General features: G+C 39.4%; 1 protein-coding gene across 2 annotated transcripts; it reads right to left on the reverse strand.

The window, feature by feature from the left end:
- Positions 1-21,334: 21,334 nt before the first annotated feature.
- On the reverse strand, positions 21,335-23,751 carry LOC129755138 (tRNA-dihydrouridine(20a/20b) synthase [NAD(P)+]-like). 2 transcript variants are annotated; one of them, XM_055751490.1, is made up of 6 exons: positions 23,515-23,751; positions 23,355-23,449; positions 23,172-23,293; positions 23,042-23,117; positions 22,462-22,859; positions 21,335-21,829 (listed from the first exon to the last, which is right to left on the reverse strand). In XM_055751490.1, exons 2-6 carry the CDS (start codon positions 23,447-23,449, stop codon positions 21,351-21,353), a joined length of 1,170 nt encoding a protein of 389 aa, XP_055607465.1. In that variant the 5' UTR covers positions 23,515-23,751; the 3' UTR covers positions 21,335-21,350. The 2 variants fall into 2 exon arrangements, with proteins under 2 accessions (XP_055607465.1, XP_055607466.1); XM_055751491.1 differs by lacking the exon at positions 23,515-23,751 and having other exon boundaries at positions 23,369-23,449.
- Positions 23,752-27,188: the final 3,437 nt, after the last annotated feature.

The following is a 27,188-nucleotide window of genomic DNA, read 5'->3' on the forward strand; positions in this document are numbered from 1 at the left end:
TTCATGGTTATTTTCGTCCAAATGATGAAATGAATGGTCGTAAACTATGAATTCCAATGTGCATTCACGGTATCGAGGGCGATATAATCATTATGTAAACCATACAATTGATGGTCTGTGAATATGGAATTCATGGTTTTTCACGGTGCAATCCTATTCGGGGACTTAGGGGAGATGGGGGCATAATGGCCACCTTAAGGAAAACGCTTATTTAACCATAGAAAATAGCTATAATATGGAGGTTACATTATTGTTTCGTGTTCAGCCACTTGAAAAGCCTATTCCCAAATGGGCTGAAACGTGAAAAATTAGATGAAAACGTTAAAAAATGCATTTTTAAAAAATTTGGCCAAAAGCTGAAAACCAGGAACTGTAGAGGCATAATGAGAACCCCCCCTGAGGCAGTATGAGCACCATTAATCAGGGCAAGATGTGCGTTTTCTGCCGGAGAATCTAGCAGCGAATTCAACTCGATTAAGTCAGGTGAGTCGTAAATTCATCAAACAAAGCAATAACAAAATAATCTAGGTCTGTTTGTAGAATACAGACAATTCACGCACGCTCATACATTATGTGCTTTGTTTGGAGGATGATGCTACTAGCCGTATAATGTAACAATAAAAAAATCGATCATGAATTGTAAATGGAAAAAAATCACCTCGAACAGAAATCGAACTCTAGTCTTTTGATTACCTCTCCGACACCTTACCAATAGGCTAAATCGTCGGATGAAAACTAGTCAAGGTGTGGCTCTATAAATCAATTTTAATTCGCTGCTAGATTCTATGGCAAAAAATGCTCATTATGCCTCGATAATATGGTGCTCTATATGCCCCTAGTCAACAAATTTAAGTAAAGACGTGTTTTAAAAGTGATAAAAGTGAAATATCAAAAATTTTATGATGGTAAAAATTGAGAAACAATGTGTACATCATATTGCAGTGCGTACATTATAGATCAAGGTGATTTTAAGATCATAAGAGCTTATTTCGTGATGCTCAAAAATTATAATATTATCGTTACTTGAGAACATAGCCGTTTTTTTTTAAATATCTCTGTAAAGATGATAAGGATATTCCTGTTTTTGTGAAAAATTAATGCTATAGGAAGTACGAAACAAATCCTCATGAAAATTTGTTTAAGAAAATACGTACTTTCGTAGAAAAGAGTAGTGCTCATTATGCCCTGGGTGCTCGTTATGCCCTCATCTCCCCTATGCGTAAAAATTCTCAATTTCCTAAAACACAGCCAATATAATAATTAAATTTAATTTTAGTTAGCCGTCAACTCGGAAGCGCCCTCGCTGGCTGAAATAGAAGCGGCAATCAAAAACATGAAATCCAACAAAGCACCTGGGATCGATTGCATCCCTGCTGAAATGCTGAAAGCCGACCCTGCCCTGTCAGCACAAATGTTGCACCGTCTTTTCGCTGACATTTGGGATACTGCAACATTCCCGGCCGACTGGATGCAGGGTATCCTCGTAAAGGTCCCGAAGAAAGGAGACCTGACAGAGTGCGGTAACTGGCGAGGCATAACGTTGATCTGTACAACCCTCAAAGTACTCTGCAAAGTGATCCTGAACAGGATCCAGGAGAAAATCGACGCTACACTCCGACGGCAACAAGCTGGATTCCGATCCGGACGATCATGTGTGGACCACATCACAACGCTACGAATCATACTGGAACAAATCAACGAATTCCAGGACTCTCTTCTGCTGGTGTTCGTTGATTTCGAAAAAGCATTCGACCGACTTAATCATGAAAACATCTGGTCGGCTCTAAGGCGACGAGGGGTCCCAGAGAAACTAGTCCATCTCATCGAAGCACAATACGAGGCATTTTCGTGCAAGGTCTTGCACGATGGTGTCTTGTCCGAACCAATCACGGTAACTGCTGGAGTGAGACAAGGATGTATCTTATAACCGCTACTTTTCCTCATCGTAATGGATGAGATTCTGACTGGATCGATCGACTGTGCTGTTACCTATTACCACAGAGAACAGAGTTCGAGCTGGAGCTCAACACGTGTGTGTGAATACCAACCTAAGTTTCAAACCAAATGCGTAAGTGGACTAACATACATAAGATGTCGCTACCGGTACACCTATTTTTGTTTTCATTTTTTCGACACGCTTAGAAATTAATACTCATCGCTTATCTCAAATGAGGCCAGTGCAGTGTATGACAGTAACACAAATTTTGGTGTAATAAATTTTAAATCATCATGATTTAAAAAAAATGCAAATCATATTCCAATCACAATTGAACGCTGTCATATGCCCCATATTGTTCAAAGAATTTTGGCGCTGAATTGAAAGTTTAATGTGTTATGTGTTGGGATTTTACTATCAGTTAACAGTTTTCTAGAACAGAAAATGTGAACATAAATGTTATAATTGTAAACTATGGCTCGATATTCTGGTTGATGTTACCTGAGATCGATAGATGAGGACTTGTAACTCAGGATTAGTAATCAGTAGAAATTATGAAGTTATTTATAAACATGAGTTACAAGATAACATCAACCGGAATACCGACCCATAATTAACAATTATAACATTTATGTTCACATTCTCTGTTCTAGAAAACTATTTACTGACAGACATACTATAACACTTGGAATTCAACTTTCAATTCAGCGCCAAAATTGATTGAACAATATGGGGCATATGCTGGGACATATGACAGCGATTAAAGTATGATTGAAATATGATTTGCATTTTTTGAAAAACAAGATGTTGCTGTGTGGTGGCGGCTTATAGAATACTACCACTGGGATACTGGTCCACGTCGTAAAAGGCGACTTATCCAGTACTTCCCATATGCGTTAGTCATTCTTCAAATGCGACTATCACATTGGGAGGGGGGAACCTTGGCTTGGTTTCAAGCCAAGTTTCTTCAGGGAGGATTCACCAATTGTGCTTATTGCTATTAATGCGCATGCACGAGTTGTATTCTCCTAAATTTTGTAAACACCCGCTTCAAGGTGGTTCTGTGCCTGCGGGCCCCAAAGTGGGGGTAGGAGGGTGTATAATAATCCTATCTTAAGCAGAACGTTGTTAAGGTCTGCACTATAGCCAGGCACTGGTGCAAAGGGCCGTATTTTTCCTGGCAACTCGTGGGATTCAGATTATACACACGATTTTAAAATTTTCATCCTGTATGGGATACCCCGCTTCATGCGTTGATATGAAGGTGCAGAGGTTCTTGTGTGTGATGGAAATATGTGTGGAATTCTTTGATAGAAATGCTTTCTATTAAGGTTGCACAGATAAATCTGCAGCACAAAAGAACCGCTACACTGAACTTATGTCGTTTAATCCTTAATGGAACTGCATCAATTGCCTTGGTCCAAGAACCTTATTTCCGAAATGGAACTTTTTACTTAGGGAATTTGCTCAAACCAAACTTTACTGTGTTCAGTGTAATTGAAATGACTAATGCCCGAATAATGCCTCGTGCATGTATATTGATAAACAATTCTTTAAATGCAACACTTATACCCAATCTAACAACAAGAGATATTTGCGTCGTTCAGGTTTCGCTGCCTGATAGAAAATACGTCTACTGTTCAGCATACTCACCATATGAACAATCATCCCCTACGGATGATTTAAAAAATGTCATTTCATTCTGTGAATCACAAAATATACCTCTTGTAATTGGCTGTGATGCCAATGCCCATCATTTTGTATGGGGTAGCTCAGATATCAATCTGAGAGGCTTAAATTTAATGGAATATTTAAGCAGCACTGATTTAGAAATTCTAAATGTAGGAAATAAACTAACTTTTGTTAGGTGTGACAGAGAAGAGGTGATTGACATCACACTTTGTTCTAGAACAATTTCTCAGGAAATTTCAAATTGGCATGTGCCTAACGAAGAATCGATTTCTGACCACAGGTTTATCTATTTTGAACACTCAGGTGAGTTTTTAGAAACAATTACATTCAGAAACCCAAGAACAACTAATTGGGACCTATATTTGGAGCATCTTGCTACTAAATTTCATGGATATACACCTGAAATTACTACTCCTTCTGAGTTGGATGAAGTGGTTTCAAAAACCACCGAAATTATTTTAAATTCTTATGAAGAAGCGTGTCCCTTACGAACGTTGAAATTCAACAAAAACAGTACACCATGGTGGAACTCAAATCTCAGTAAATTACGAAAAAACTGCAGACGCTCTTGGAACCGAAGGCGCACGGAAGGTTTTGATGCTTTCAAGTTGGCTCGCAGAGCTTACCGGAAAGCAACAAGAGCTGCCGAACGCTCAAGTTGGCAGAGCTACTGCACAAACATTTCAGGCTTGCACGAAGCAAGTAGGTTAAATAAAGTCTTAGCCAAATCAAAAGATTATCAGGTTTCATACCTTAAAACCCCTAGTGGTGATTATACATCAAACGACGAAGAAACATTAAGTTGTCTATTCAATACTCACTTTCCAGGATGTGTTGATCAAGATTCATCGATAGAGCCTGAGTTCTTTTCTGGAAGTCTAGATTCCTTGCATTTTTCTCGGAAAATAGTTACTACAGAATCGATCAAATGGGCAATCGATGGTTTTGCTCAATACAAATCTCCTGGAAGTGACGGTTTATTTCCAGTTTTGCTTCAAAAAGGTTTCGATCATTTCAAACACATATTAAGAAAAATAATGATAAGCAGTTTTGCTCATGGATATATTCCTAAACTTTGGCGGCAGATAGCCGTGAAATTCATCCCTAAAGGGGGACGATCATCATACGACGAAGCCAAAAGCTTTCGTCCTATTAGTCTAAGTTCATTTCTATTAAAAGCACTTGAACGTTTAATTGATCATCATATCAGGCAAGAATGCCTTGTCCAACATCCGCTTAATGCGACACAACATGCATACCAAACAGGAAAATCAACATTAACTCTTCTGCACAACGTAGTACATAATATTGAAAATAGTTTTTCACAGAAAGAATCATGTCTAGGAGCATTTCTAGACATAGAAGGAGCATTTGATAATGTCTCGTTTACATCGATAATGGATGCGGCACTACTTCATGGAGTGCCTAGTGTTATAACTAACTGGATTAGCGCAATGCTAAGTAACAGGAATCTTCATTCGTCTTTAAGACAGGCTTCAATAACAAAAGTTAGCACACGTGGTTGCCCACAGGGAGGTGTACTATCACCTCTTTTGTGGAACCTAGTTGCAGACGGCTTGTTGAGAAAACTCAATGACCGTGGAATACCAACCTATGGATTCGCAGATGATTATCTTCTGCTGGTAAGAGGTTTGTGCATAAGCACATTATTTGATATAATGCAACAAGCTCTGCGCTCTGTTGAACGATGGTGTTCTCATGTAGAACTGTCAGTTAATCCTCTAAAAACTAATATTGTATTATTTACTAAAAAACGTATCACCCGCGGGGTGCGCCCTCTGCTGTTTTATGGTTCCGAAATCACCGTGTCTGATCAAGTTAAATATTTGGGTGTCATTCTTGACTCCAAATTAAACTGGTCTGATCACATCGAATTCAGAATCAAAAAAGCATGCATGGCCTTCGGGCAATGCCGACGTGCAATCGGAAAAAACTGGGGACTCAAACCCAAACATATTCACTGGATTTACTCCACAATAGTAAGACCAATTCTGGCCTATGGGTGTCTAGTGTGGTGGCAGAAAGGAGAAGTTGCAACAGTTCGGACTAAACTAAATCACCTTCAAAGAATGTGTCTTTTGGGGATGTCCGGATCGTTCACTACAACTCCTACTGCAGCACTAGAGGCTCTGTTTTCTATCAAACCTCTACACTTGTTCCTAAAACAGGAAGCCTTCTCATGTGCTTTTCGTCTACAGGCAGTTGGTCTCTGGCTGTCAGGAAATATCGAAAGATCATCGAGTCATACAAATGTGTGGCCTGAATTAGTTAGATTAAACAAGTTTAATCTAGCGCCAAACGATTTAACACTCTCGAGTAGTTTTCCCTACATGGGGTTCAAAGTCAAATTTCCTTCTCCTCAAGAATGGTTATCAGGTTTCGTAGAGGACCAAATGTCCTCTCATATTGTATTCTATACTGACGGTTCATTATCAAACGGCCGTGCAGGTGCAGGAATTTACTGTCACGAGTTGAACATAGAATATGCTCAACCTCTAGGAAAATATTGTACAGTCTTTCAGGCTGAGCTATATGCTATTATGTATGGAGTGCAAATTGCACTTCAAAAGAAGATTATGTTCAGAACAATTTATTTCTGTTCAGATAGCCAAGCAGCTATCAAATCACTCAGTGCTTCCAGTTCTAGATCAAAACTGGTAATCGCATGCCGGAAAGCAATCGAAGAACTTGCTGAAGGCAATGGATTAAACCTTCTATGGGTACCCGGACATAAGGGAATTTTTGGAAACGAATGCGCCGACGAACTCGCTAGAGCTGGGTCGGAAAAGGAATTTTACGGACCAGAGCCGGCTGTCCCAATATCACCATGTTGGTTCAGAAACCAAATTCAAACTTGGTCCTCTAACCAGCATGAACGATACTGGGAAGAGTTGGACACCTGTCGTCAAACTAAATTATTTTTAGAAAAACCATCTCCAATCATATCGAGTTACTTATTAACTTTAAATAAATCTCATTGCAGCATCTTGATCAGAGCACTCTCCGGTCATTGTAAACTCAACTATCACATGCACAACATTCAGCGTGCTGAATCTCCAGTATGTGGTAGTTGTGAATCAGATGTGGAAGATCCCTTCCATCTTATATGTAACTGTCCCTCATTTGCCAGTCTACGTTTTCGTACTCTGGGATCTTACGCTATAAGCGAATCTGAGTTTAAGAAATTAAACTTAAAAAACATGCTATCATTCCTTACCGAATGTAGAAAAGAGCTTTAATGCTAATAATCCCTAGTGGAAAGGCTTTATGCCATCTTAAATAGATTGAATTTATTTCTTCCTTTTATAGGTTTTTCAGGTTTCTCAGGTAAATGATGAAATCTTGGATAAAAAAAGGCTAGGCACAATTTTCCCGTATGTTTGGATAACGTGCCGCTATTAAGCCTACCCCCATTCTGATACCTGATACCTGATGATTGAAATATGATTTGCATTTTTTGAAAAACAAGATGTTCTAAAAATTTATAACACAAAAAGTTGTGTTAAGGCAGCCACACAATACCACGTCAGACGTCGCGTCGCGTCAGCTGTCTACGCCGTCGTCGAGTACTAAAACGCTGACGCGACGCACTCTACAATTTTCGCACCACAGTATAGCGTCCACTGACAAGGCTGACAGGGAAATATTGAGTCAAAACTCGGAAAACTCCAACACAAAATATTTCATTCATTTTTGATTTCATTACTGAAAAACGAGAATATATATATCAAGCTAATATTTATAATAAATTCTTTATGATTTCATCATTATGTCAAATATATTAAAATCTTAAATATCAATTTCAATGAATTTTGAGTGAAATTTTTATCATCGAAGAGATAAAATGACAATGATATGATTTTTGAATCTGTTTGTGTGAATCTTTGAAGAAAAATATCAAAAACAAATAGTTCAAATCCTGCTGACGCGCTGAAATTTTGATTTTTTTCAAAACCAAAACGTCGACGCTGGAAAACGCTGCCGTTTAGAACAAGTTTTGCGTTTTAGTACAATGCCTTCACTGACGCGACGCACCATTGTGGTGACTCAAACGGAAAATGGCATCCTCAAAATTAAATGTCAACGCGACGCGACGACGGACGGGCTATTGTGCGGCCGCCTTTACTCTAAGGGTACGAACACAGTGAGCGCGAAGCGAACTGCGAAGCGAAATATTCATTCACCGGATGAATTTCGCAAGTTCGTCTTTGAAGGCCGGCCACAGTGCACGCGAATTGCGAAGCGGTTCAACACTGAAAAAAACCTGTGTCTTGCAAAAACTATTCACACGTGAAAAAATCTTTGCAAATTTATTTGCAGAATCAAAATTGGGAGCGTGGATTACGCGCGCGCGCATAAAAACATTCCGCGTTAATTCCGAAAAACCAAGATGGCGGCTTCAGCCTAACATCAAAATGCTTTAAATGACTGAAAATCGTATAAAACACCCATAATGAGGGTATTAGGTAAAAGCAGTGGTAAAAGGAATCAATTAGTAGAAGTCGAATTTTGCAGTCTGACGCTATGAAACGCCATCTTAAAATCCAATTCGGCGGCTTCCGCTCAATTTTAAAATATTTCAAATGACAGAAAAGTGCATGAAAAAAAATACTACCAAAACTATGACAAAAATATAACAAAATTATGAAAAGAAATTTTACAATATTATGACAACATAAATTACGAAACGCTGACAAAACTTTGAGAATAATATGGCAAAGGTGATAAAAATATTACAAAAATATTAGAAAAATATACCAAAACTTTGATAAATGTGACATTAAAATGGTGAAGCCATGACCAAAATATTAAAAAAAATTAATTAAAATTGACTAAACTAAATAACAAAAAATAACAATAATTACAAAACACGAAATAAAAACTTTGACAAATATTCGACAACATTATGGAAAATATGACAAATGAAATATGAATATGACAAATATAATAACTGATCAAAAATTACAAAAATGACAAAATTTTGATATAAAATAACATAAATCTGCATTTTGTCGTTTTTTTTTTTCAATGGTTCTGTCAGATTTTTGTTCATTTGATTGTAAGTTTTTTTTATAGTTGTCTTTTTTCGTTCGATTATAGTCGTTTTACCATCTTCTCTTCATACTGAAAGTCTTACCGGTACAACTGTGTTCGATGATTACTCTTGTATTTAAACTCGCCAATTGAGCTACACATATCACAAGCCCATAGATTTGTCTTTGTCATATTTTGTCATTTTTTCGTCATATTTGCCATATATTTGTAACACATTCTTCATTATATTTTAGGATTTTTGTCATTTTTTGTTAAACTTTTGTAATTCTACTGTCGTATTTGTTATCATTTTGTAATTTTTTTTACATATATTTAAAAGTATTTTGTTATATTTTTATCTCATTCTTCATAATTTTGTCAGTTTTTTGTCATTATTTTGTCAAATTTTGGTCATATTTTTTCCAGGACTTTGTCATATTCTAGCCCATTTGTCTTATTTTTTCATTTTAATGTCAAATTTTTGCCATATTTTTACCACCTTTGAAATAATTTTTTTATAGTTTTATATATGTGTCAGTTTTGTGATTTTATTGTAAAGTGTTTTTATTACTTTGTCATTTTTGTAAATTAGTAGTCAAATAGTTAACCTTATATAAGTTCTGTCAGGTTATTTTATTGTCAAATTTTGATTATAATTTTGTCATATTTTTTCCACATTTGTCATAGTTTTGCCATTTATGTGAAATTTTTCTCATATTTTTGTCTAATTTTGTAATATTTGTCATATTTTTCGGCATAATTTTTTCAGCACATTTTTCGTGTTTTATTCAAAATTTTGTCATTTGTTATTATTTTGTTTGTCATACTTTTGTCATGGTTCTTTCAAATTTTTGTCATTTGTCAAATTTTAGCAATAGTTATTCATATTTTTGCCACAGTTTGATTATATTTTTGTCAATATTACTTTATTTTTATAACACTTGTCATATTTTTGTTTATTTCTTTCAGTGCTTTTTTGCAGTTTTCTTAAAATTTTTGTTAAATTTTTATCAATTATTTTTCATCTTCTTTTAGATCCCTTTTACTTATTTCTTATATTGTGGATGGTTCATAGGATTTTCAGTTATTTACTGCATTTTGAATTTAGCGGAACCGCCATCTTTTATTTTAAGATGGCGTCGGACAGCCAAATTCGACTTCTACTTATTGAGCACTTTCATCCAATACCCTTATTGTGGGAGTTTCATGTGCTTTTCAGTCACTGCCAGCATTTTAAAGTTGAGAGGAGGGGGCCATATTGGATTTCAAGATGGCGTCGGACAACGAATTCCAACTTCTATCCGTTCAATCTCTTCACCCTATACACCTATGCCGAACGTTTATTGCCAGTTAGAATTAGTTTCAATTAAAAAAGACTGAAACCGCGTTTGTTCAAAAATCCGCTTTAAAAAACCGTGCATTTTTCATAACCAACACAGAAACGGCAATGAAAATTAAATAAATAAACTTTCGAAAAAGATTTTTTGATAAATAATCATTTGCGATGAAAAATATTCGAAAGAATATTTTCAGTGTATGTCCGGATGAACAGAATGAATTCACGCGATCGAGCCGGGTCTTCGCACGAAAATTCGCTTGCACTGTGGCCGGTCGATGCTTTTTCAACGTGTTTCAATGAGAAGCGGGTTTTCGCGCGAATTGGAAATTCGGTTCGCACTTCGCTTCGCGCTCACTGTGAATTCGACCTAATACATTGCAATGGTCATTCGATCGCAGTAGCTCGCCCAGTGCAGACGCATTTTTTCTGCCTGTGTGTTTTGTTGAAATCATTTCAAGAAATCAAAAGTGCTGTGTTCCTAACTGCAGTTTTCCACGCGGAGTGATTTTTTCCTGCTGGCTCGGTCGTTAATTGCCGAGGTTCATCAACGGAGCCGGCTGGCACAGGTGTGCAAACGCCAATTTGGTTCGCTGCAGCAGGTTTTTTTTGCCATCACCATCTCCATCAAGGCCATATTCATCTTCGGAAGGCGCCTTCCTGTTCGCCCATCAAATTCGGAATTTGGACATCGTCAGGGCGGTAACTCGGGGGATCCGGTTCTGATCGCCGCACCCGGGTAAACACAGGACGGTCGAGCAATTGATCCGATTGACGTCTCCATCTTGTTCCGACGGAGGACCACGTGGCTGGTGAAAACATCTGTATTAACAAAGTGCAAAAGCTTGTGAGTTTCTTTTATTCTTTTTTCACTTTTTCTTCTCTATTTGTTTCCCTTTATACGATCATTGTTTGCTTCGTTTATATTTTCAAAACGGGGGCACTCGTGTTCTCGTGAGAAAATATGAACGATGGCGGGGAGTTGAACTCCTCAGTTGAGGATGATGAGGATGTCACCTACGAGTATGAGGAGTATTTGGAGGATTCAGGTGATGCTGGTCCGTCAAATGTTTCCCATTCTTCGATGAGTGTTAGTTCTTTGTCAACCACAGTTGAGAGTAGAGCACCCCGACTCCGAACCTACACAGACGGTTCATCTTTTACTGGGCCTTGGGTGGTTTTCATCCGGCCCAAACCTAATGGTAAACGTCTTAACGTGGTACAGATCACCAAAGATCTGGCGAGGTGGCCCTCCGTGACCAGTATTTCAAAGGTGCGATCAGACAAGTTGCGCGTTGTAGTGGCTGACCGGAAAGGCGCAAATGAAATTGTTGCCAGCAAGTTCATTAACCTGGAGTACCATGTTTTTGTTCCGTCTCGAAACGTCGAGATCGAGGGCGTGATAACGGAAATGAGCCTGGAGGCAGAGTACGTTAAGTCCAACGGCGTTGGTAAGTTTAAAGGCCTTGATTCGACTTCGGTCGAAATCTTGGATTGCCGCCAACTTAAAACTGCCAACGTTGTGAATGGAGTTAAAAAGTACTCGCCTTCAGCCTCATTTCGCGTAACTTTCGCAGGTACCGCCCTCCCTCACTACGTTTTGATCGACGGAATGTTGAGGCTTCCTGTGCGACTCTTTGTGCCTCGCCCAATGAGTTGCAAAAAGTGCATTAAAATGGGACACACCGAGTCCCATTGTTGTAACAAGGCACGGTGCCCTCGTTGCGCAGAGATTCATGAGGAAGGAGCGTGCTCAGCAATAGAACAGAAATGTGTCTATTGCGGGGGCTCACCTCATGATATCTCTGTATGCCAGGCATTTAAGAGTCGCTGGGATAAAGAGAGGCGCTCTTTAAAAGAACGATCCAATCGTTCTTACGCCGCTATTTTAAAAAGCGCTTCTCCCCCTACTCAACCTCAGTTAAGTAACATTTTTTCAGTGCTGCCAGTTGACAACGAGGACACTACTGATGAAGAGACCCCTTTCGTTTTTGTGGCAAACTCCCGGAAACGAGCCAAAACAGCTTCTAAGTCCTCCAAAATTCCAAACAAAATCCCTACTATAAGTTCTCCTATCAGCGCCACTAAAAAGTCAGTAGCACCAAAAAAAGAAAAACCAGTTCCTCTTGGATTCCGAACGAATTTTTCATCATCAAATTTCAAATCACAAGCGGGGCCTTCAGCTGCAGCGAGTACTCCAACTACTAACGCGATTTTGTCAGAATCAGTCTCCCAGCCAGGACTTTTCAAACTTTCTGACATAATTAATGGAATTTTCTCTTTCTTAAACGTATCTGAATCCGTAAGAGGCATTGTTACTACAATGCTCCCTATAGTAAAGACACTTTTGAAGCAATTGATGCAAACTTGGCCCCTTCTTTCAGTGTTTATCTCTCTCGATGGATAATTTAAGCCGAGAGGTCGGAGATATCACTGTGTTGCAGTGGAATTGTCGTAGTTTAATCCCTAAACTGGATCCGTTCAAACATCTTCTTCATGAAACTAGTTGCGATATTTTTGCCCTTTCTGAAACATGGCTCTCTTCTCAAATAGATATTCCATTCCACGACTTTAACATTATTCGTTTTGATCGCAACGATTCTTATGGAGGGGTGCTTTTGGGGATCAACAAGCGTCACTCCTTTTACAGAATCCACCTCCCATTGACAGGAGGAATTGAAGCTGTTGCATGTCATACAACTATAAGAGGTAAGGAATTATACATTGTGAGTTTGTACTGGCCTCAGAGAGTTACATTGAATCAAAGTCATCTAGAGGACCTGTGCTCAGTGCTTCCTGAGCCAAGGTTGATCCTGGGTGACTTTAATTCTCATGGAACTGTTTGGGGGGAGCAAATTGATGATAGACGTTCTTATCTTATTTATGGCATTTGTGACAGTTTCAATTTAACAGTTTTGAACACGGGTGAAAAAACACGGGTGCCTAAACCTCCTGCAAGACAAAGTGCAATTGACCTCTCACTCTGCTCAAATTCACTATCATTGGATTGCCAGTGGAAGGTAATCCCTGATCCCAATGGTAGTGACCACTTACCTATCAAAATTACAATCACCAATGGGATCAATACTTCAAATTCAACAAATATGGAATATGATCTCACAAGACACATCGACTGGAAAAAGTATTCGGACGCAATTAACTCAGCTATCAATTCCGTGGAGGTTTTACCTCCGTTGGAGGAATATAACTTTATTTCTCGTTTGATTTTCGATTGTGCGGTTGGTGCTCAAACGAAACCCATCCTAGATCCATCTGTTCGTCGAAGGCCTCCCAACCCATGGTGGGACAGTCAGTGTACCAAAGTTTACAAGGACAAATCGAACGCCTTTAAAGTTTTTCGAAAACACGGAACCCTGGATAACTTTAACACGTATTTTTCCCTTGAGCAGCAATTTAAAAACCTGATCAAGGGGAAAAAACGTGCGCATTGGCGTAATTTTGTGGGAGGTTTGTCGCGGGAAACATCCTTAAGCACTTTATGGAATGTAGCACGGAGCATGCGTAATCGTTCTTCCACGAACGAAAGTGAAGAACATTCGCATAAATGGATATTTAATTTCGCGCGGAAAATTTGTCCAGATTCCACACCTGTGCAAAAAATCATAAGAAGTGTGCCGCCGAATAGATGCGATCTAGATTGCGGCTTTTCGATGGTAGAATTCTCACTTGCTCTCCTTTCTTGTAACAACACAGCTCCGGGAATTGATAAAATAAAATTCAACTTGTTGAAAAACCTTCCGGATACCGCCAAATTTCGCTTGTTGAATTTATTTAATCAATTCTTGGAGCATAACATTGTTCCCGAAGATTGGAGACAAGTGAGAGTTATTGCTATCCGAAAACCTGGGAAACCTGCGTCCGATTTTAATTCATACCGTCCAATAGCGATGTTGTCTTGCATTCGGAAATTGATGGAGAAAATGATTTTGTTTCGTTTGGATAAATGGGTAGAAACAAATGGCCTCCTTTCAGATACTCAATTTGGATTTCGAAGGGGCAAGGGAACAAACGATTGTCTTGCTTTGCTGTCTTCAGAGATACAAATGGCGTACGCAAAACGTGAGCAAATGGCTTCAGTGTTTCTAGACATAAAGGGAGCTTTTGATGCAGTCTCAATAGAGGTGTTGTCAGACAAGTTGCACTCCCGAGGTCTGCCTCCTCTATTGAACAACATCTTATACAGCTTGTTTTGTGAGAAATATCTGAATTTTGCTCACGGTGATATTGCAGTTAGAAGAACCTCTTACATGGGCCTCCCGCAGGGTTCATGTTTGAGTCCACTGTTGTACAACTTTTACGTAAGTGACATCGACAGTTGTCTCTCTGAAGGCTGCACTCTAAGACAACTTGCAGATGACGGCGTGGTATCTGTAACAGGATCTACTGAGTCTCATCTGCACAGACCTTTACAAGATACTTTAGACAGATTGTCAACCTGGGCTTTGGGGCTTGGGATTGAGTTTTCTCCACAGAAAACGGAGATGGTTGTTTTCTCTAAGAAACGTAGACCTGCTCAGCCTAAGCTTCAACTCCTAGGCAGGACGATCATTCAATCGAGGTGTTTTAAGTATCTTGGGGTTTGGTTTGATTCCAAGTGCACCTGGAGAGCCCAAATTGAGTATCTGAAAGGAAAATGCCAACAAAGAATCAATTTTCTCCGATCAATCACTGGAAACTGGTGGGGAGCTCACCCAGAAGATCTTTTAAAATTGTATCGAACAACTATTCTCTCAGTGATGGAATATGGTAGCTTCTGTTTCCAGTCGGCTGCCAAAACTCATCTCATAAAACTCGAGCGTATCCAATACCGTTGTCTTCGCATCGCTTTGGGTTGTATGCCCTCAACGCACAACATGAGTCTTGAAGTTTTGGCAGGAATACTCCCTCTAAAAGATCGATTTAATTTATTATCACTCCGATTCCTCATCAGGTGTGAGGTCTTGAACCCATTGGTGATTGTAAATTTCGAAAGACTACTTGAGCAAAATTTTCAAACCAGATTTATGTCTATATACCATGTCTTCATGTCCATGCAGGTAAATCCTTCTTCGTATTCTCCAACTCGTGTTTACATCCCAGACTACGACAACTCTTCTGTCCAGTTTGATTTGTCTATTCAGCAAGAAATTCGTGGAATACCGGACTCCCACCGCCCACTTCTGATTCCCAGAATTTTCGATGCTAAATATAGACACGTCGATGCTGATAAAATGTACTTTACCGATGGTTCACTTATAGAGGAATCAACAGGATTTGGAGTGTTCAACGAAATGTTCAGCGCATCTTATAATCTCCAGTCACCATGCTCTGTGTATATAGCAGAGTTAGCAGCAATTTTTTGGGCTTTGGACACCATCGCTTCACGGCCTGCGGGACACTACTATATCGTAACAGATAGTCTCAGCTCTGTTGAAGCAATCCGCTCAATAAGACCGGGAAAGCACTCACCGTTCTTCCTTGAGAAGATACGGGATATTTTGAGTGCTTTAACAAGACGTCGCTTCTCCATCACCTTTGTTTGGGTTCCCTCCCATTGCTCGATAGTGGGTAATGAGAAGGCAGACTCTCTGGCAAAGGTGGGGGCGACAGAAGGCGACACGTATCAGCGTGAGATCGTCTTCAACGAGTTTTTCTTTTTAGTTAGGAGAAATTCTCTTGTCAACTGGCAGCGCAAATGGGACGAGGGTGAGTTGGGTCGGTGGCTTCACTCGATTATCCCAAAGGTAAGCCTTAAACCCTGGTTTAATAGATTGAACTTGAGTCGGGATTTTATTTGTATATTTTCCCGTCTCATGTCCAATCATTATTCCTTAGACGCGGTACTCTATCGTTTTGACATTGCTGGCAGCAATTTGTGTAGTTGCGGCCAAGGTTACCATGACATCGAGCATATTGTCTGGTCGTGTGAGGTCCATCTTGTCGCCAGAACGAATTTATTAGACTCCCTTCGGGCCCGAGGAAAACCACTTAACGTTCCAGTGAGAGACGTGCTAGCTGTGCTAGACTTGGACTACATGTTCGAAATTTACCTTTTTCTAAAAGCTATCGATCTCCGTCTATAATTCTTTTTATTTTCATATTTCCCTTTCTATCATCTTTTTCTTTAAACTCAAAGTGTTAAGCTAAGCAAACAATTGTAAAAACAAAAACGATTTTGGCTCCTTAAAACCTGAAGGTATGAGCCGTTTCAAATAAAGAATTATAAAAAAAAAAAAAATACATTGCAATGGCCTCATTTGAGATAAGCTATGAGTATTAATTTCTAAGCGTGTCGAAAAAAATGGAAAAATATGTGTACTGGTAGCGACATCTTATGGATGTTAGTCCACTTACGCATTTGGTTTGAAACTTATAGAGAATTTGTTTTCGTGTGGTGGTGCACCGGGGCACTACCGGTAGTGCACTTTTTGCTGTTTTCATGCTCGTTTTCAGGATGAGTAGTCCACTGGTAGTGCACCATAAAGTGGACGGTGGAACACTCTGAAAATATTCGGTGTTGCTTGCGCTCTCACCAATACTATCATGAATTTTGACAGCACGTGCTTCCCGATGTAAACAAATATCAGCTGGTTGGTTTATTTCTATACCGCAAAAATTGCGTTCAAGCTGTTTTTTATCTTTATTATCCCGAAGAACGGAAACTTGTTCCGGATTCAATACCAGTGCCGTTTCCAACAGAGGCGGAGAATTTCACCTGGATGGCACGTTACAAAGCAAACAACGCTCCCAAGAAGAAATGTGCCCAGAAGGCTTGCTGCAATCGGTTCTAGGCGATGACGAAAAAGAGCAGCAAATCCGAGTGCAAAAAGGCCAACCCAAAGATCTGGTGGAAGCGCCCAAACCGAAAAGTTTTCTTGTTCGGGAGGGTCCTATAAGTTGGTCTCTACAGCAAGAATCGTTCAGCTGCATCGAAACTACTCTGCTTCGAGCTGTGCCTTAGGGTGACGATGCTCGGTTGCGCCAAGTCCCGGATTCCCACCCGTTGCCATTCAAAAACGTTAGTTCGAGACTACACTCGTATGGGAGCTTGAATTTCGTTCGTTTCGGTCTGTTAGCAAAATTTTCTCCCCCGACTTCCGCGATCTGAGTTCCCCAATTTGACTTCCAAGAATTTTTCTTTTGTAATCTGGAAACGGTAATAGGTACTCGAACAAAGATGAGATTTGCGAGGAATAAACGTTCAAAATACCGGAACCTTCAAGCTGGGGTAACTGCAGTCTAGCAGCAGCAAACATAGACCGCCCAGAATCAGCCGGTATTGCAGTTATCATCAGAGCCAGAGGCGAATCTACCAAGCAAAATAAATCTGAAATCTTCACAATTCAACATAATACATAAATTCATGTTAAAATTTTCATATTATTTACTAGACAATGATCAACTAAAGTAAATTTGTTTCAATTTTCGAAATCAAACGAAAACAAATGCCAGCTGTAATGGATTTTTGACAGCTTGGTGTTTTCTGTTGACACTGCCGATTTCACGTACACCAACAAAGGTGGGTGCAAAACTCGATTCATGCTCGTTTTCAGCTTGGAAGGTGCAACACTTTCGGGTGGTGAAAACAGATACGGTATTAGGTGGGTATTCTCACACACGATTTCAACAAATTTTTGTTCGGGGCCCGATGTCTGTTCTCTGTGCTATTACTGAGTAGCCAAGCGATACAAATCAAGATATTATTACTTACCTCAGCAGCTCTCCCTATCTTCCTTTCCCACAGCCCAACTTTCTTTTGTTTTTCCTCCCCAGAACCCTTCCTTTTAGAATGGATTTTCTTTCTTTTTTTTTTTTCAACTTTAATCTTTCATTTTCACTAAACTTTATATTCTTCCTTCTTCATTTTTAGTTATTGTCCGTGCACTACCGTTGTCACAAGTTGGGGCCACCTGCTTCCACCAGCTAGCTTAGAGAGATCCCCTTCCGCTTCCTGCATTCCGTCTTCCTCGTTCCTTGCTCCGCCTTCGTTCTTCCGCCTTCTTTTTCCCAATTTCCTTTCTTTGGCCACTTTCCTCGCACTACCCTCTTCCTTCCTCCAAACTTCCCCGGCCACGCGGTTTTTTCCCGCCACCAGTTTTCGGATCCGAATATCGCTCAACCCGTGTGACTTTCACGAAGAGCCACTTTCCCTGAGAAACACTTCAAGATGGCGGTGCCCCTTTTTTAATCAGACACCACGTGTATAACGAAAGGAGTCGCAATTGGACCTCTAGTTGGCAGCACCTTGGTGAACCGATTCCGCGTGAAGTGATGCGAACCGGCCACCCAAACTTCAGGTACTTGTTCTTCTGCCCGTTCTGACTATTCACTCGGGCGCTGAGGTCACAATCGCGGTTCTCACAGGCACGTGCTTGTTCCCGACCACCTTTGTTCTGTGGTCCCAATAATTTTGTCGATTCTTCCGCGAGCTTCTAATTCGGCTAACCCTGCGGGTTCAACAACTCCCGACCGGTCTGAACTATTCAGCGAAGTCCGACCGAAAAAACCGAAACTCCGGATTGGTTAAGCTGTGGCACAACGACAAAATGGCCACCCGATTTCCGGCTTCGAGCGCGCCGCAACAAAACGTTGGTTTTCTTCCAGCGTCAGGAATCGACTCCTCAGTTGTCGTTCGTGGCTTCTGATCTTGGGTAGATGACGATGTGTTGGTGAGATCAATGGGATCTCTCGTGGGGATCTCTCGTGGGGATCTCTCTTGCTGGTGTTCTCTCCCACCTGATGTTCGACTGCTTCCTTAACCTAGTGTTAGTTTAAACTAATCTCTCGGTCAAACACCTAGGGTGGACCTTCAGGCCAGCAACAAAGGTATCAGTGCACCGAACCGAGGATTGCCGTGGAATCCTTTAACAATGGAGCAACTGAACGACCTTGACCTGGCTGATGATATAGTATTGCTCGCCCAAACACAACCGGACATGCAGAGCAAACTCGACGACCTCACCGAAAGTTCCAAGGCAGCAGGTCTCAAAGTCAATGTCGGAAAGACCAAGTCGATGGAGATCAACACAGGAAATCCCTCCAGTTTTATGGTAGCTGGGCAACAAGTTGAGAAAGTGGAGTGCTTCCAGTATCTTGGTAGCCAGATAACGCCTGATGGTGGTACCAGGAAAGACATCGAAACCCGGATCAGAAAGGCCCGATTTGCGTTTGCGAGTCTCCGAAACATCTGGCGGTCACGCCAGATCTCTCTACGAACAAAAATCCGAATCTTCAACTCAAACGTCAAATCCGTATTGCTTTACGGGTGCGAAACTTGGTGCACATATGCGGTGACGACGCGAAAACTGCAAGTATTTGTAAACCGCTGCCTGCGGAACATCATAGGCGCTTGGTGGCCTGGCAACTGGATCTCGAATGAGGAACTACATCGCCGGTGTCATCAAAGGGCGCTAGAAATCGAGATTCGCTGCGAAAAGATGAAAACGAGATTTGCAGAGAGGCGCTTGACTGGAATCCAGAAGGTCATCGAAGAAGAGGCAGGCCCAGAAACTCGTGGCGGCGAAGCCTAGCCGCTGAAATCCGAACTGCCGACGAGAATCTTGACTGGGACCAGGTGAAGTCGCTGGCTCCGGATCGTCAACAGTGGAGGTCTTTTACCACGGCCCTATGCATCGGAGGATCGGCGCGGGATCATTAAGTAAGTAAGTTAGCAATTAATGTGAAATCTATGAGGATTTTGGGATATATTTGGAACTGTCACCAAATCAAAAATGGCACTTGTATACAATATATTGTATATTGGTACACCTGCAAGTAGATGCAGTTGACGTTGTTCGATATAAGGTACACCGGGGTAAGTGTGGACGCGGGGTAAGTGTGGACGATGGCTATTAAAACAATACTGTGCACTATTTTTTCAAACTTTTAATGTAGAATGTTCGATTTACTTGTAATCTATCAAATAACTGTGAAAAAGATACGATTCCGACAATAACGGATATTTACATCGACTTTTTGCGAATTTTCTATTTTCAACTACGATGTCGAGGTGATGTTCATCTTTTTCAATTGCAAATTTCTCGTAAACTAGCTGGCTCTTGACGAAAACCTCTACATTGAAACAATCCTTACATTTGAAACAACCAGTTAGGAAAAGAAACGGCGATTAAAAATGAAGAAAATTCATAAAAAAAACTAAAATTTTGTCTCCAAACCCTACCTGGGGTAAGTGTGGACGGCTTTATACAGGCTTGATATTTACATATTTTTTTAATTTTCTGTCCTTCATCCAATACAATTTAGCTATATTTAGCATTCGGATCATAAAAAGTTGGGTTGTTCTGGAATAAGTACATATTTTCGATAAAATCGGATCTCGTGTGTTGCAACGTAAATTACACTAAATAATTATTGAAAGACGCCTTACTTATAGCACCATGAACTTTTTTCAAAATTTTGGACGGTACGAGCAATAAAGTATCGTATTCAACCAAGAAAACACGAATTTGTTGAAAATTTCCTGAAAAATCATAGGAAAAATCTACCGTCCACACTTACCCCATAAAGCGGGGTTAGTGAAGACATCAGCAGTCCATAACAATTTACGTGATAACTTTTCTCGCTTTGCTTCTTTTAAGCTCATCTCTTCAGCGTTTGTTAAAAACATGTTATGCATGACATTGAACGTAATTTTATCAAAATTGATCCACTGCTGATTTTTTAAAGTTGAACTATACGAAAAACCGTCCACACTTACCCCGGTGTACCTTATATAACCTTACCTGACAGTTCAATATCTTGGGTACGAGTGAGAGTGTGAAAGAGTAGAATCGGGGATTCTTGGTTAAGCGATCGAGCCGAACGGACGCGTTTCGACAGCACTAGACTAAACTTTTTTTTTAATGTCTTGATTATAGAGACTAGACTAAACTTTCCAGAACTTACCCGGGCATTTTTACCCCAAAAACTTGGAAATAACCGGGTACACGAATTCAACATTTTCATCCTGAAAATTGGGCAAAATTTCGAGAATTGAAAAACTAAGACATGAAAAATTAATTTTAACGAGGCACCTAAATGCCACGATATCTTATTTTTAATTCCAAAAAAAATGGTAACAAGTTTAATGCGAGGAGACAAATGCAATAAAATTTGTTTTTTGACGCAAAAGCCATAAATTATCTTAACTTGATTTGGGCCTTTGGTTTTGATTTCGCAAAAAATGTGGAAAAATCAAAGCTATTTCCTCTTAATCCGGAAAACCGACAGACCTCGTTCCTTTCTTGGCGAACAGCCAATGCACCCCTTTTAAAATGTATAACGTATAATTTCGAAGTAAAAACAACAGACGAACATTATTAAACGGCAACACTATATTTCATCATTTTCAAACAAGTTGAATTCGGTCAAATCAACATCGGACGCAACTTCCTCATCCAATACATCCACCTTGCTTTTGAAGAAAGCGCCATCTGTACTTTCACTGGAATAACTGTCGTTAGCACATACTGTTTTAGCATTTCCCTTCCGGCTACGATACAGCTCCTCGTCAAAGATACAGTTTATCTTTTTTGGATGATCGCACGCTTTTGCTTCCAGTTGAAATTGGTCCTGCAGAAAATCTAACACTTTAAGCTTATCTCTGGTGAGATTATTAAACACGATTCGCTGCTGCCGGGTTAGAATCGATTCGGCCATGAAAGTTAAATGATGATGCATGGCTTGATAGGTAATGTCCGTATCGGCTTGTTTGGTAACATCAAGCCACCGTTGGATGCATTCCGTGGGAGTTTGGTCATATCCAGCGAAAAGAGCGGGATTAGAAAGCATACCTCGTGCTGCCATAACACCTACAAAAAGAAGGGTAAGAAAATGGGGCACGCTATTTGGAACGTTGCCATAGAAATCCCTGGTAGTTAGGGGCCAGTGCTTGGCGTTAAAACAAATTAAAGTGGAAGTTGCAAAATGGACAAAGAACATCTTGGTTTAGAACAACACGAATTGAACAATATCAAACCTGATATAAAAGATGATAAAATTCAGAAACGGATCGACGGAATTCGAAGACAACTGGAGGACACGTACAACATATTTTTGAGTGCTAAAGAAGCCTTGTCGGATATCTCTTTTGAAAACCTCAATGAGAGATTGGACAATATCGAAGCTCCCAATATACCACCGGATGAAGTGCTAGTCGTGGATAAAGATAACAAAATAGATGTGGCTAAATCGTTGCAAATGTTAGGTTCGATTTCCCCTTCAAAAGAATCGAGGCAATCTAAGGAATATGATAAAATACCAGAATTGGGAAAATTTCTCCAAGTCATGACTGATTTGAAGGAAGGAATAAAACAAATCAGTTTACAACAGGAAGCCATCACTGAACTCAATTCAGATATCGATCAGATTACATACGCCGTCACAAAGGAACCGGAACCAGGGCATTCAAAACATTCATCCCAAAGGCATGAATAATACTTACCATCGCATTTTGTTATCCTAAACATCTCATCTGCATCCCGTAAGTGAAAAACGTCTCCATTCGCCACAACCGGTACTTGGAGACTACTTTTAATCTGTTTCAGAGCTTCTTTGTCAACTGGAACATTCGTCTTTTCAGCCGGCGTTCTCCCATGGACCGTGATGAACGTTATTCCACAAGATTGTAGCTTTTGGCACATGTCGATCGTTTTAGCAAGAGAGCCTTTATTCAACAGCCTCACTTTTACCGAAACGCTGAATGTGCTCGGTAGATTACGACGCACTGTGCCCAACATATCAGCTATTAACTCTGGATTTTTTAGCAACGCACTACCATATCCATCGGCCATAGCCCAGCGTTGGGGACAGCCGCAGTTTAAATCAACACCATCCACGTATCTGTGTCATAGGTTTCAGTAATACAAACAATTTTTAAGCAGAATAAGATTGGAAACATATAAATAAAAATAAAGAAACGAATAACAGTATTTTGTATAAAAATAAATATCATCCTAAGTGAATCGACTACTTCCACTATAAAAAATTAACTTATAATTCAAGAAACATGTTAAACTACTTACGGAAATACCATTTCTGAAGCTGACAACAGATCGACCGAATTTTTAGCGGCAAACTGTGCTATCACAGGTGTATCATCTAAAAATCAGATCCTTTCATAAAATAACAGGTTGAGAAAATCGTTAAACCTACGTTCATTTGTGGTGAACTCATTCTGTCGCGCTTTCTCACTTTGACAGAAAGAATCCGCCATAATCATGCTGGTAAACGTAAGATCGGTTCCAAACGACCGAACCAGGTTTCTGAATTCCAATCTGAAACCGAAAGAACCGTGAATGAAATAGCTTTTGATAAACAAATTCCATTCGTGCTTACTTGCTATATCTTACCATCGGAGCGCATATTTTCAAGTACGTTTGGCCTCTTCGAGCTGTTTCGAACAACTCTTGAATGTCGGTCTTTGTTTTCATCTGAAATAAATCAAGTTATAATTTCTCAAATTAATTTCAAAAAGCACATTTAAGCGAGATTTTACCTTGGCAGCATCCAAACTAAAGAGCCTGTAATAATTATAGAGGCTCGTTAATCCAAACGAAGTTGTTTTATCCGCTTATTTCCTCTGATGATTTGTTTACAAACAACTCCATGGAGTTAAATGCACGTGATTGTTTTTATTATGCCAGTGTTATCAGTTAAAGCAAAACCACCAAAATTTTTGAAAACAATAAAAAATAATTTAATAAAATTACATAATTCAGAGCGCTAAACGTAACGAATCGCAGCTAAAATGAACAAAACAATTTTAAAAATGTAAAATGTATAGTGTTTCATAAGCATTCTCGGTTATTGAACAGGCTTAACTTTTACATTAGCATCCTTGTGGTGAAAAGCGGAGTTAAATATTTCATGTGCTTAGTTTTATACCCGGTAGCGCTAGTGTCTATATTTTTTATAGCGACACCTTGTGTCGATTAGAATAACAATGCATGGAATGGTGTGCTACGATAAGGTAAGATGGACAATAGAATAACTAGTATGTGCGAGGGGCTTTCAAAAGATTTAAAATGTTGGTCTATGCTCTGCGAAATAGTGCGCGCATTAGTCAAGCATGGCATTTGGGCATTACCACGTGGTGATCTTTCCAAGCCGCTCACATAAGTTGTCGATATACATTCGACCGGTACAAATAAAAATCCACTATTCTTTTGAATATTGAATCGTCTTGACCCGAATAATTACACAGTAAACGAAAATTACCAGCGACGTTTCTAAAAGTTATATTTAAATTCACAATATTGCCTTATTTGCGCATGCTATTGTGCCTGCTCATCTTTTGACTAGAAATCACCCAACACGCGAGCCGGGACAAACTACTTACTTATGTGAGAGATGACTCGCAAATGATGCCAACATTTTCATATACATAATCCTTTTAAATTTACTTTTATCACCACAATATATATTTTTGCTAATTATTCGAAGTTTTTGATTAGTTTATTTAAAAGTCTAAACTTGCCGAAATAACTCGATTTAATTGCATAAAAACCCAAGCAACCAAAAAAGGTCGAACACAGCTTAATCAGCATAATCAATGTGCTGAAGTTCGTTTTATTCAGCCCAAAATTTAAGTTCTTATTGAAACTTTGAAGTTCCATTACAGATTTGAACGGCCTTCTATTCAGCCCACAAGTAAACGTTTAATCAGCAAAAACAAAAAAATAATTCTCCTCTCCTCTCTTATTTTGGTCATCACCAGCCCATGTGGTGCTTACTCAAGCAATCAAACAACCAAATGGAAAAAATAAGTCCTGGTACCAGAAAAAAAAATGAATAAATAAGTGAAGAAAAGCAAGCATTTTCAGTTTTTAGATTCCAATTTCAGAGATATAAATTATTGAATTCTACATGTTATCCATGTTATCTATATGCACTTATGTCTTGTGTTAGAAAATTCCACAATTCACCGCAAAACCGATTAAAAATCATCCTTCTCGTGGTTTCCAACTATGAAATGAACTGCTAAACTTTTATAATCAATTTGCTCCCATAACACTCGCACCCCCAGAAGCATCCTTCCAATCAATTTCAAATTTGCAACGTCTCAAGGTAACAGGAAAAGTTTTTCCCACACAAAACTGCCACCCTCTTTCACCTGCCAAAAGACGCAGAGATAGAGCAGCTTTGATGGGGAAGTCTATTGAAAAATGAATAGACGGTAGGTCGGTGGCTAAAATATCGTCTTAGTCACCCCAAGAGAGGAAAGTGGAAAGACATCATCGTCTTACAACAGGGCATCTTCCGAAACCGAAGGCGACCGGGGGGAAATGGAAAAGAATGCAAATTTTGTTCACCCGAAAAACTTTTCACATTTCCACCGAGCGCAGGCGATGGTTTCCAACTGAAAGCACTCTTCTGACAGTTGCCGCCAGAGGGCTCCAGCATAAAGTTGGCAGCTGATCGGGGCATTCACGTACATGCAGTTTCCATTCCAGTAATACGGATCAGGTTATGACCTCTGTCAGTTTGCAACATATCGAGCGCAAGTGAAAATTTGTAGCTGAATTAGACTGATTCTTTCTAGTTGTCTTTTTATCTGATGGAAGTTCGATATTCTGTCGGAAGGCAAGTGGATGTAGCCCAACTGGAAAAAGTAATAGGCCAAGAAAGGAAGTAAAGTTTCTACAACTAGTGGTTGGTTTGGTTTGAAAAGTTTACCAAAATTGTATCAGTTCGGAACGATAATAAATCACTTAGAACATTAATGACGACTGTTAGAAACTTTGATGCATTTTATAGTATCATTGATTCGAAGGCTTTTTTTTTTAAATAAATTATATTTATCGTTCGAAGGCTCAACAGTCATCTGGCTTAAGGAATCGGGTGTCTTTTTAGAGAATGATTGTTGTCTTATATCAACTACAAAACAAAGTAACGTTAACGGAGGTGTGGTAGATAAAGGTAGACATGATAATAAATAACAGAAAATAAACAAAAATCTAAGAAGTTGAACTTCTTACATAAATCTACATGTATAATTAAAAATGAAAATAATATTAATAATAGAATATTAAAAGAAAAACTTGGCAGCACTGCTTGCGCTTTAGCAGTGGGATGTGATTTGATAATACGTTGTGTGATTGTTTGCGTGTGAAAAAATGTTGGGTAAAAAGATGAAAAACTGCAAGTGTGAGTGGAAAGCTAGTCGAACTGAAAAAGGACGGTCATTCTTTTGGCTACTTTTAACGGAATAAGTTCGGAGTGGTATTTTAGGAAAGTGGAATTTAAAAACTTAAAAGACTGTGAAAATGAAGAAAGCAAGAAATGGAAGGTTCACCACAATGGCGTAAGTTGCTCCCTAAACGTAAGTAAACTTTTCGCTACGTTCTTAAAACAATCGCAATTATATGTTGCTCGACACTTGCTGCAGCGAGACTCGGTCACTGTTTTTAAAGAAAATGCCGCTTTGTGGATTTTCAGTACAGTACAAATATTTTGAAACAGCGATGCTGTGCAGAGGTTATTTCGAAAAATTACCGGTATTGCTAAGTTTTAGCTATTCTAATGAGTGATGGTCAAATATTGACATTCGATTCGTTTTCAAAATGAAAGCGCACAATCTCGACGTGAAATGGCTTGATATGTTTGCATATGGAGTGAGGTTAAGTTTTCATTTTCCAATGTTAAAAAAAAAAAACCAAAGACTGTAAAAGTAATTAATTTCTCCATGTATGAAGAAGGTGTGACCAGGGAGATGGCATCCCTATCCTTTGTCATTGAATTTGACAACCATCAAAATTACGGGCCCACGATTTTGTGGGCCCATAACGCCCATAACAAACCTGACATTTTGCTGTCAAGGACCCGAACTAAATGTCAAATGCTAGAGAAGTATGGTTGATAGCACACTAACACATCAATCATTCTGATTCCTCATTGGTTGAAATTTTGACTTTTTAGGCTTCGTACTGCTTTGAGAGGAAAACACCATAAACGTCTCTCCCGATGGATAGAAAAAAAGAAGTAGATTCTTGTTCGAAAGAAGAACTAGATTGCCACCTCCCTGGGTGTGACGTCTTTTATGGGTTTATATAAAGAGGCGTTATTATGATAATTTCCCATCTTGAGTTGTCTTATCTTAAAATATTGACAATAATATTTTCTTACATTTAACAATTTTTTCTAGTCAATTTTTGCGGAACTTAAGTCACA

Source organism: Uranotaenia lowii, chromosome 3 (assembly GCF_029784155.1).
Source record: "Uranotaenia lowii strain MFRU-FL chromosome 3, ASM2978415v1, whole genome shotgun sequence".
Taxonomy (NCBI): domain Eukaryota; kingdom Metazoa; phylum Arthropoda; class Insecta; order Diptera; family Culicidae; genus Uranotaenia; species Uranotaenia lowii.